General features: G+C 35.4%; 1 protein-coding gene across 1 annotated transcript in view; it reads left to right on the top strand.

Moving 5' to 3' along the window:
- LOC127787130 (octanoyltransferase LIP2p, chloroplastic-like) overlaps positions 1-11015 on the top strand; it is a 44100-nt gene extending 33085 nt beyond the window's left edge. Inside the window, exons 3-7 of the mRNA XM_052315005.1 lie at positions 2894-2982; positions 8780-8921; positions 9006-9270; positions 9751-9901; positions 10467-11015. Of these exons, the coding sequence (XP_052170965.1) occupies positions 2895-2982; positions 8780-8921; positions 9006-9270; positions 9751-9901; positions 10467-10771 (951 nt within the window). The 5' untranslated portion in view covers position 2894 and the 3' untranslated portion in view covers positions 10772-11015. The remainder of the gene's footprint in view (positions 1-2893; positions 2983-8779; positions 8922-9005; positions 9271-9750; positions 9902-10466) is intronic.
- The last annotated feature ends 1648 nt before the right edge of the window (positions 11016-12663 follow it).

Here is a 12663-nt window from a genome sequence, read left to right as displayed (position 1 = left end):
AACTATGATCTAGGTATACTTTCAAGGGGGGATTACTAAGATACCACGGTAGGGTAGTCATTGAGGAAGATGAGCAACGTAGACAATGAATCCTTCAATCATTGCATGAGTCCCCTATAGAAGGCCATTCAAGGCTAAATGTCACTTATCATAGGGTGAGGTAACTCTTTTACTAGCCAGGGCTAAAAGGAGACGTGACCAAGTAAGTGCTTTAGTGCACCACCTGCCAACGGTGCAAACATGAGCAAGTGCCCTATCCAGGCCTCCTACAACCCCTGAAGATACCATCCCAAGCTTGGGAACATATCTCCATGGACTTTGTGGAGGGTTTGCCCAAATTTGAAGGGTTTCATACTATCCTAGTGGATCGGATGATGAAGTTCAGCCACTTCATCACTTTGCCCAAATCTGAAGGGTTTGATACTATCCCAATGGACCGGATTCATCACTTTGGTACACCCATTTGTTGCTACAGAGGTCAGTGTTCTAAAAATCGACCTAGACGATCGTCGCAAATTTGGCCTAGTCGCCCCCCTTAGGCGCCGACCCGATTAATTGGCCAGCAATGGCGCCTAGTCGCCTGGGACGCCCATTTTAAGGTTTCTTCATTTCTGAAACCCCTCATCTCTCAGCCGTCTCCCCCTTTTCTAGCCCAAGGCTGCCGCTGCCTAAACGTCGTCGGTACCTCCTCACTGCCTCCAGCTCCATCGTGACCTCCTCACCGCCTCTACGCCATCATCGCCGTCAAGCTCCATCCTCGCCGGCACGTCCTCGTTGACTCAAGCTCCATCTCCGCTGTTCTTCCCCGCCCTAGCCATCACCCTAGTTCATATATATATATATATATATAAACAGAACTATTTATATATTTATTTGTCTATATATTTATTTGTTCATATATAAATAATATATATAAACATATATATAATTTTCTGATTTATATATATATAAAAATTTCATTTGTCTTTTAACTTTGATTTATTTAAAAATAACATGAAATTATATTAAAAACTTAAAAAAAAAATAACAGTCCGCCTAGGCCCCACCTAGGCGTCCTAGGTGCTAGGCCCCAATCTGACATCCGACTAACACCTAGCGCATTTTAGAACACTGATAGAGGTGGCTAGGAGATTGATGGACTCGGTGTTTAAGATACATGGGCTATCAAGGGTAGTTGTCTCAAAGTATTCACAAGTTAGTTCTAGAAAGCACTATTTCAAGGATTGGTAATCGAGCTGCAGTTGTCTTCGGCTTATCACCTAGAGACCGATAGACAAACAAAGCATGTGAACTAGTGTCTAAAGACATACTTTAGGTGCCTAGGCTTCAATAAACCCAGGAGAGAGTAGGTGGATGGCATTGGCCCAATGGTGGTACAACACCAACTTCCACACAACTCATAAAAGAACCCCCTTTGAAGCTCTCTTTGGATACCCTTCCCCTATAATTCCAGCCATTATGCACTATACTCTATCCGAAACTTCAGCTGATCAATACTTACAGGCAAGGCACTCTGCAAGTTATTAAGAAGGAGCTTGCTATGGCACAACAGAGAATGAAACAAATGGTTGGCAAACACCGCTCTGATAGGACGTTTGAAGTGGGTGAGGAAGTCTACTTGAAGGTTAAAAGGTTCAAACAACACCTTTTTGTAAGGGACCTATGTCTAAGATCAGCCCAAAGTACTTTGGGCCCTTCTAAATTCTTGCTAAAGTGGGAATGGTAGCCTACCGATTACAGCTTCTTGAAGGGGTAGGGATGCACCTAGTGTTTCATGTGTCATTCTTGAAGAAGGCAAATGGACCATATGAGACAATTAGTAGGGAAGTACTGGAAGTGGTTGAAGATCTGGTGGTAGAAGTGGAACCCAAAGCTGTGTTGGACAAACGGGTGATCTACCAAGATTCCATGCCCCTTACACAAGTTTTGGTGCAGTGGTCATACTTGCACCCTGACAATACCACTTGGGAGCACCTACCAGATCTTCTCCAGTAATATCCCAGGATGGCAGACTTCTTTGATTTCTTGGGGAAAAGAAATAACTCAAGAGGAGGGGAGTTGTTACAGCCCGAGGGCATGACTGTAATTAGGGGCAGGACATAATTGTAATTAGTAGAGATTCTAAGGCTAGTAGGACTCCAATTGCACATGGCCAGTTGGTCCTAACTGCCAAGAAGTAGTTGGTTAGGAGAAGCCTCTAGTGATGTAACCCTCCTATAAATAAGATGCATACACGAGGATGGGGATTATGTGAGGTTTATTCCACAAGTCCTTTCCCTCCAATTCTCTCATTCTCTTATCTCTCTCTCTCTTTTTGATTCTTGTGATCTTTCTCTTCCCTCCAACCCTCTATTCTTCCTCAATTACAGAAGAACTACCTGGTCAGATCTCAGATCTGACATTGAGCTGGCTTGGTTCATCCAGTTGTTGGTTCAACAGTTGGTTATTTAAAGAATTGCCCAGTTCTTCGCTAGCCAGCATTTTTTAGCTTGAACCAAACTGACTTTATAGCTGGTTCCCGATTTTCTCAGTCAGATCGTCTAGTTTAGTCTAGTTTTCAAAACATGGGTTGAAACAAAATAATACTAGAATCCTACTATTGGAAAAATCTAAAGTTTGGTTATAGTTAAAATTTAGGTTTTTTCTATAATTAATGCAAATAATATTACCTAACCCATCCTTTTACATCTCATTCTCAAATAAATTCTTACATTTGTACATGGAAGGCATTAAGATCATCTTGGGTACAAAGTTGAATCCCATTTATGACTTCCATGAAATTAGTTCATTCTTTGGTTTCTTGTGTGTGTTATTGCGATTGTTCTTCGAACCTTTTGTTCCATTCCAAAATCATCCAGGGCTTTGATTTGGATAGTCGTTTCATCATTTGCAGGATGAAGGTGATCATTGCTTGTTTGCCAACTGTGTTAGGTGGAAAGTTTAACCTTTCTACTGATGATCTCAAGGACATTTTTGGTTCAGGTACCACATATTTCTTATTATCCTCGTTTAGGGAGTTTTTACTCAAATCTCATTGGAGCTAGTTCTTATTTGTTGTATCCTATTAAAACAATAGCTTGACATAAATATAAAAACGATGTTATGCTTTGCTTGTACATGTCTATGCATTTCTAGTTGGTGGTGTATTTATTCGTGCTATTATTATTTTTATATTAACATTATCCAATATGAGAATTGGTTGGGTTTATATAATCATACAAGCTTCAAAATTTAGAAGCTCTATGTTTAACATTTGTGGGATTATGTCTTTATTTGATCAATCATGTTGATTTCCCTCTTTAAATCATAGTTGCAAAGATAGAATAATCCATTTGAAGTTTGTCCATTCAGGATTTGATTGTGAAAAGTATGCTTTATATGATAGAGCTTTTTGAATTGAAATAATGTTCCTTTTGAAACTAGAGTCTGTGGGCAAGAATTTGTCTCCACTGTTAATAAATGTGAGGACTACTCCACCAACAAGGTGCAAGGTTCAAGATGCTCAAGATGTCATCATTCCTTTAATCCGTAAAAAATTTGATTTAATGTTTTTTCATTTGGGGGAATGAGGTTCCAACTTCCAACATCAGGTTTGTTTTATTGTATAAAGGCAGGCTAATGCCAATAGCAAGATTTTCAGCAGTCATGTTGACCCTTTGTACAAATTTGCATTCAGAACAACTGTGGAAAACGTGAACTTACATTTAGATTTAGAATGGTCAATTTATTGAAGGACAGTTGATGGTTCTAGTTGAAGGCAACAAGGACTTCCTAGCTCTTAGTGTAAGTATGTTGAATGGTTATGACTTATGAGTTCCCGCCTTAACTTGTTATGTTTTAGCTTAGTTGTTAAAGGATCAAGGTGCACTGAGGCACAAGAGTGCTTGGAACCTAGGCCCGAGCCTTTATTTACTAGGTGTGAGCCCTAAGAGAGCGAGGTGCCCTTAGCTGAGCCTTGAGCCTAGGCCCACCTTTGGCAACTATGGTTTTAGTACTCTATGAGATAAGGTGTAGAAGGCACACACCTCTAGATGATGCTTTGCCTCATAGCTAAAGAGGGGAGCCTTTGACAACTATGGGTTGTTTAATCATTAGATGAGATGTCGAAAAAGTGGGATGGAGTCAAAATTTGGATTTCTCACAACAATCACTTTATGCATATGTATATATTTTCAAGAATAAAAAAGGAGTAGAGAAATAAATTTAACTTATGCCTGGTACATTCACAAGGAAGCTATGTACTTACTAAAGCATCTAAAAGTAACATCTAAAGATAAATATATGGTATTTATAGATTGCAAAAAGCCTATGATCATCTACAAAAAAGTCTTGTGAAGGGTTTTAGAAAAGAATTGAGTTCTAATTGCTTTTATACGAGTTATTAAGGACATTTCATTTAGCAAAAACTTCTGTTAGGACTTATAGATGGTATTGAGATTTTTTTTTTTTAAAAAAAAAATGGATTATGTCAAGTATCTAGAATGAACTCTACCATTTTACTCTTGTAATGGGTGAACTCGCCAAGCACATGTAAGAAGAGGTGACTTGAAGTATTTGTTATTTGTTGTTGATATTGTCTTGGTAAATGGGACTAAAGAAAAGCATGAATATTAAGCTTGAATGATGAATAAGCACTTTAAAATCTAAAGGTTTGAAGTTGAGTAAGTTGAAAATTAAATATATGGAATGTTAAGTTTGGTAAAAATAAAAGTGTGGAAGATGTTGCGGTGAGACCTAAAGACCAAATTATTCTAAGAAAAAGATCAATTTAGATATTTCTTATTAATTGTCCAAAAAAGAAATAGAGACTACTAAGAATGTTACTTACAAAATCAAGACACGATGATTAAAATGAAGAAGCATGCCTAATCTTCTATGCAATCATAAAACCTCTTATAATCTAAGGATTATAAGAGCGTCTTTGTTTTACGAATTAAATTATTAGGCAGTTAAGAATTAACATGTGTAAATTAGGAGTGTAATTGGGATGAGAATGTTGTCATGATAGTTAAAATGAAGCAGCGCACCTAATCATTTATGCAATCATAAAATCTCTTTCAAGCTAAAAGAGAAGCTTCAACTGAGGATTATAAGAGCATCTTTGTTAATGGCTTAAATTATTAGGTAGTTAAGAATTAGCATGTGAAAATTACGAGTGTAACTGAGATAAGAATGTTATGTTGGATGTGCTCTGGTGCAATCAAAGATAGAATTAGAAGCCAAATTATATGCAATAATGTTGAGGTGATGCCTGTTGAAGGTGAGATGCATAAGATACAACAAAGATGGTTTGAACATGTGAAAGAAGACCAATAGCTGCATCTGGGAGGTGAGTTGATAGAATGAAAGATGTAATAAGAAAGGTAGTGAAAGACCAAAGCGAATTTGGTGGGAAATCCTTAAAACATGATATGGGTATCATGGCTTTATAAAAGATTTACCCATTGATAGAGATGGTTGGAAAGTTACAATTGATGTAGCCAATGGGATTAGGCCTCGGGGTGGTCATCGTTGTAGAGAAGTCCTTTGATTCTCAGTTATAATCTTAAGAAAGCAGATCCAGATTAGGAAATAGTAGCAAAGTTACAGAGCATTTGAAGTATGAGAAAACTTTAATTTAGCAAAATAAGTGTAACATTGTGCACTTATGTACAAATTTGGAAGCATCTTGTAAATGAAATAAAATTTTCATTTAGACAAATTACAAAAATTTTGATAATTGCTTGTGACACTATGGAAGGGGTTTTGATGAGTTGTTAAATGAATTAGAAGGGTTGGGAAGTAATGCAGAAAGTTTGGATGCATTTGAGATGCAAATGGCTTAAATTGAGAAAATTTGTCCCTTGAATGTAGTCCATTTCAGACACCTATTAATTTGACAATTTGACCAGGCAATTCCTATATCAATTTAACACAATATATATAGTTGGAAAGCTCTCTTAAAGAGCTATGACAAATCAAAAAATCGTGTGATTCTGATATCTTTTGACTTCTCAAACAACAACATAAAGTTGGAAGTTTTTCCCAAACTTTTGGAATTGTACACTAGAAGGCTTTGGTTATGTAGTCGGCCAAACTTGTCCAAAGAGCTAAGAAGAACAATCTTGAAATCTTTGGTCAACCAAAATGAAGGCTCAGTAGACCAAAGTGCTCGAACACAAAAATTTATCAAATTTTGAAGAAAAATCCAAGCTATTCCAAGGCGAATTGATCTAAATTTGTGCATGGGCTTATAATAGGCCTCAATATATGTCTAATTGGTTGAGGTGGCACAAAAGAGAAGAAGTTTTGCAAGTAGGAAATTTTACAAAACTTGAGTTCTTTGCACCCTTGGTTAAGAAAATACAGAGGCTGAGAGAAGATAAAGTAATAGGAAATAACAAAAAATTATAGGTTTATCTTCAACCTTGAGGTAAGCATGAGTTTGGAATCTCTGTTTGATTTTGAAATATATGTACCTGTATTCTTTTCTGCAGTGAAATTTTGTCAATAATTGAAGATGATGCTTTGTTTTTAAAATAGGTTTCTGACTTTCCTCAAGTCAAAAAACTATGAAGCTTGAAGAAGCTATTTGTTGAAAGAGGAAAGGTAAGAACCAAGTAGGTTCTTAGTACTTTGAATGTTGGATGAATGAGAATCCGTCATGAATTGTTACTAGGAATTTATTGAAAGCTGCAATTATGGAATTGTTGCATGAAAATATTGAATAATGGCTAGTGCCTTGTTTAGCTCGCTGGTGGTTGCTCAATATTAGTCTCTTCACCATGGGTAGTCTGATATTTAGCTAGCGGGATATAGCTTATGAAATTATGTGGCTACCCTAAACTATGTTCTTTTTAAATGCACATACCATGAACATAGACACATGACTTGCTTGTGATTGCATTGCATACATTTCTCACTAAGCTAGGAAGCTTACCATGTATTCTAAAATATGTGACAGATTAATAAATTTTTGACCTGCAGACAGTTTGTTTTGGACGAAGCTGAGAATATTCAAGTTTTATATGCAGGATTCTTGATGTAGATAGCAACTTGTTATACCTGTTTTCTGTATTTACTCTATGTATATGGTTATGGAAGCGTATGTAATATGAAGATTTTAATCTTAGCCAAAAAGAAAAAAAAAAAAAATTGAAGATTTTACCCTTTGTATCTATGAAAAAGGTTGTTTCCCGTGGCATTATATATCAAACAAGCATGTAAAGGGTTACCAAGCTTGTAGTAGGTGTTATATACCTTTCTACTGCCAAAAGAGTTGAGTTTGGTGGCTGGAAATTTAAATAAAACAAGGACTTGCACTGCAGTGACCTAAGGTTGATCAAGGAAGTACACATAGTCAATCGAGCAAAGAAACTGGACATCGGGAAGGCATTCTGCCTTATTTCATTCGACCAAAGAGGAGGTGATATAGTCAATCGAAGACACACTGCCAAAGTTAGGTTGACTGAATGGCAAGGCATAGTTAACCAAGCCTGCCCAGTTTTGGAAGAGTGATGTATTGAGATGCAATTGTGGTGTTATACTTCTAGATTTGGTGAAACCTTTTTATTAAGGGTATTATAATTAGAATAGGTCAATTTAACACTTACAACAATTATTCCAAGCCAAGTATGATTAATAAATTGAATGTGGGACCGTGGGAGGTCAAAATGCTTCTGTGTCATGCTAGAAAAATGGGAAGGCTATGAAATGAAAAGAAAAATTTATGAGTTAGTCCCTTTCGGCTTCTCATAAAAGGGTTGTGGGATTGGATTTGGGAGAGTGGTTTGACAATAAGGGTCGCTATTATACTTTAAACTTGACTTCCTCGTGACTTGATAAACCCTAATTGGGAAGTTTCTTCACTTGTAAAACTAGAGCAGAGTTGCAAATGGATTTGCATTACTGCATGCTCCTGTTTTATGCAGATTTGTGTATAATGACCTCCTTTCTATCCCAGTGCTTACATTTTATGGCTTATTGTAGAATGATCATTTTTAAGTTTGATGATTAGCACTTGATTTCTCTGTGATAATTGAATGATGATGAGTCTGATCTTTACATGTGGTCCGACAATAAGGGTTGCTATTGTACTTATAAACTCATAAGCCTTGTGACTTGATAAACCCTAATTGGAAAGTTTCTTCAATTGTAAAACTAGAGCAGAGTTGCAAATAGGTTTGCATTACTGCATGCTTCTGTTTTATGCATATTTTATATGCAGATTTCTGTATAATGGCCTCCTTTATCTTTTGGTGCTTACATTTTATGGCTAATTGTAGAGTGATCTTCGTTTAGTTAGAAGATTAGCGCTTGATTTCTCTGTGATAATTGGATGATGACAAGTCTGATATTTACATGTATCCATACAATTCATCCCTGATGATAAAACAAGGCATTTGTCTGAGAAATCTACCTTCTTTTTAATATATTTCATGGTACAAGCAGTTGTTTTTGCTAAAATTATTGATTGTGTTGCTAACTTCTCTCGAACATGCGTTTATTTACATGGAAATTAATTTTATTTGTTAACTATACTTCATCAACTTAGTTTAACTTGTTATTTGTCAGGCACATGGCATTTATGTAATAAGACTTCAATTCACTTAAACCTGATTCATTGATTATGATTTTTGCCAGTTATAGAAACTTCCACTCTTTATAGCTAACTTAATGTGCACCTTTTTAAAAGCTCACAATCATGGATAATAAATATGTTCATATCTTATAAGTGGCTATCAATAAACTTCTCTACTCTTAGTTATTCATAAAATATGTATGAATAACGTAATTGTAGTGGAAAATCCCAATTTAGGCTCCATTCCAACATACCCAACTGGCAAGCATTCACAGAGACTATACCCATCTTGCATTTGCCTGGCCTTGCCCAAATTCAATGCCTCAAAGGCTACCTCATTGACTTGTGAACGCAAAAGAAGGTAAAATTGCTATGTTTTGTATCTTGTCAGACTCATGTGCATCTTCCCATACTTGGTAGTTAACTTACAAGCTGCCTATTACAGGTGTGAATTCTATGATTTATACGACATTCAAGTTCCTTATAATGTGGCATGGTCTTGGCAGAAGTCTGTTGTTAAGGCGAAAAAGGCATTGATCAAAGAAAATCAAGATTCTTCTGACACATTGATTGTTTTGCAACACCACCCAGTTTATACATTGGGCACTGGTAGTTCAGAAGAGTTCTTGAATTTTGATATAAAAGATTCTGGTTACAATGTATATAGAACTGAACGTGGTGGTGAAGTTACATTCCATGGGCCTGGGCAGGTAATTTTTGTCTGCTTTGTCAAGCACACATCCCAATAGCTGATGTTTGAACAGTTTTAAATTTTTGTTTATATTTTTCGTAGTTTATTGGGTGCAGAGTTTTCTAGAAGTATTTTGATTGTAGTAACATCTTTTAAATTGCAATTTTCTTTTGTCTTTTGCATGCGTGAACTTGTGTCCTGTGTTACTAACAGAGAGGCATGAAATCTTGAGTTCCTCAATAAAATCCTTCAACTTAATTACAAAATAATGCATGTTTTTGGACTTCTGTTTTTTAGGTAAATAGGGAATGCAACTTAAATTAAGACAATATCACTTTTTTGGAGCCCAAATTTCAGAATCTTGTTGAAAATGCCCAAGAATGGAGAGCTCTGGATTCAAATTCTGAATTGCCTTGGTGTGAATCAATTGTTTGAAATGTCTAGTAGCAGATGGTCGAATTTTGTATTTAACTTGTTATCTATGTGTTTTGCGTTGTAGCTGGTAATGTACCCTATTATGAATCTTCGTTATCACAAGATGGATCTTCATTGGTACCTTAGGGCACTTGAAGAGGTCGTCATTCGTGTTCTTTCCTCAACATTTTCTATTGATGCTTCTCGGATTGAGGGTTTGACTGGTGTTTGGATTGGTGAGTGTCTAAAACCTTGCACTTTTGGCTGCTATTGAAGCTCATATATCTGAACATGATGGTAATTGGTTTGCTGCTTTCTCACCTACCATTTGGTTGATTATATTAGTTATAGTGAAGAATCTCATTGTCTAGTTGAGAAAATGCTGGCGTCCAAAATATTTATCTAAACATGAATGAAAAGATTCTATTGATTAGTATTCATTTTTGGGGCCTAGAAATCTGAACACTGTATTCTTGCTATGCTGCACAAGTTATTACTTGATGTAGGTGAAAATTTTCAATGATTCGTTATTGGTTTTAAGAAAACTTGTGTTTATATGGCATCCCATTATTGGATGTGAGCCTAGGAACTTAAAAAGTCCTCATAAAATGCCCGGAGCCTAGTTTGTGTGGGAAGTTTCTTAAGAAAAATCAGTTGCATAACAGCTTAAATTCAAGTAGCTTCCTTACGAAAGTTTTACAGTTCTACCTGTCAAGACAAAAGGAAAACATTCTGTTATCGTACGTGAGTATCTTTTTGTTCTTTCCTTGTTTTTAACCTACAAAATTTTGCTTCTTTCAGGAGATGAGAAGTTGGCAGCCATTGGGATACGAGTTTCTCAATGGATAGCATATCACGGCTTAGCACTGAACGTGATCAATGATCTCACTCCGTTTCAACGCATAGTTCCATGTGGCATCCGAGATCGTCGAGTTGGAAGCATCAAGGAATTGCTTAGAGAACATTTACCATCCAATGACTCTCCAATTGATGATCTTAAAGTACTCGATATTACTCACAAATCTCTGGTGAAGGAGTTTTGCGAAGTCTTTCAGGTTGAACTCAACCTGAATCCAATCCCTAAGGAGCTCTTACGCCTAAGTTAATATTTCGGCCTAGCCCATTGGGTTGGGCTGGGCACAGCTTTTGATGTTTGGGTTTTGGCCGAAACTGACGTATTTCATTGGTGGTGGGTGGTATCATGTGTTAGATTGACACGATGTGTATACACACATACATAGTATATCTGTCTTTAGACGATATATATACTGCATTCAAATGTGTGGTACAGAATAAATCTAATATTTGCTGGAAATCTCAAAAGATAAAAGATGAGTACTTTGGGTGGCCGTGGGGGGGGGGGGGGGGGGGGGGGGGGGGGGTGGGAATGAAGAGGTGTGTGTTAAGGATTGTAGGGGTAATGAATTACTACTTCTTCGGGGAGGATTCCCTCCCTTGGTTGGTTATATAGTTATATTGACTTTCTTTCCTTAAAATTATCTTTGATTAAATTAAAATAGTCATATTGGAGCCTTTCTATGATAAGATTTTTGAAATTAGTCAACAATTTTTGTAAATTGCTTAAAATTGTTAGACAATTATGAAAAAACAATCAAACTGTTGGTTGTTTTCAGAATGAAATGAGATTGTATTGAAATGCAAGACGAAAAGGTAATAGCATGAGATGTGGGATGTCCAAAAAGGTGATACTCACAACTTCTTTGATTTAATTGATAACAATGAAATTAGTTAAGACAAATATGCATATTATTAAGATAAAACATTTTGCATACCATGCATAAGCATATTTATCATTCTATTATAAGAGACAATCAACATACCATATAAAATAAAGAAATCAAGCTCAAACGGTCAAACAATCATATTAGTTTGTTTCGTCGATTTTCCAATCTTCTTATTTTTTGTTAAAGAAAAAAAAGAAGTTGAAATTTTCTAATTATGAAATAAAGAAAATTCTCAATTTAAACCAAACATCTTGTTTTTTTTGGTAATCAATCACGATCTCTATCTTACCTTGTATTCTGATTACATTGATTCACGTTTTCATATTTGTAAGAATACTTTCTTTAATAACAATATTTTCATCTTTTCATTGCCAGTAGTTTTGGAATCTTACAAAGATTCTCCAAAAAGATTTTTGATCTTGCTTTAAGAAAGAAAAAAATTATTATCTATTCTCATTGCCAGTAGTTTTTTTTTTGGGGGGGGGGGGGGGCATCAAACTCCCAAAAGTCCTTTAAAAGCATTCACAAGCCAATGCACACCCAAATCATCCAAAAGATCCATGAAATACAACAGAAATATTATTTTTATACTCAAATTTCATATTTTTTATGATACTCAAGCATTGATGTATTATATTGTGTGTCATGTTAATGTAAATGTATAAGATTCGATATAGAATGTTAATAAAAGAAGGTTATTAAAATTGAGATTTTAAGTGATATCGAATGATACTCAATAAAATCGAATCATAAACTCAAATCGTAAAATTGTAAAATTTTAAAAATACCTCATCTCTTTTTATTTGTTTTGATGAAAAAAAAGGAAAGAATTAGCAAAAATGATTTCTATTAAACATTTATATTTTAGTTTAGGTGAAAAAACAGGGTTTGTTAATAATATATTTGATATTATAAGTATTTTTTCAATTAATTAACAACATTTTTTCGTGAAACTAATAACTATAAAGAAGTGTTATAAGTATATTTATAAAATTATAGAGTTTTAAGTATTTTTTCTAATCTTTTTGATAATTATACACTTTTTACGTACAACAAAATGCTTATATTTTTTGAAAAATAGTTGATAATTTATAAAGAATTGTCGTCAATTCCTTAAGGGGGCGTTTGTTAAAATGAGCAAGATAAGGTGGTATCAAGATAAGATTGGAATACTTTCCAGATCAAGATATGAAATAATCAAGATAAGGTCAGGAAGCATTCCAAGATTTCTATCAGACTGTTTGTTAAATTTT

The sequence above is a fragment of the Diospyros lotus genome, chromosome 12 (genome assembly GCF_014633365.1).
Source record: "Diospyros lotus cultivar Yz01 chromosome 12, ASM1463336v1, whole genome shotgun sequence".
Lineage (NCBI taxonomy): Eukaryota > Viridiplantae > Streptophyta > Magnoliopsida > Ericales > Ebenaceae > Diospyros > Diospyros lotus.
The sequence above is the reverse complement of the archived record's forward strand: the minus strand, read 5'-3'. Positions and strand labels throughout refer to the sequence as shown.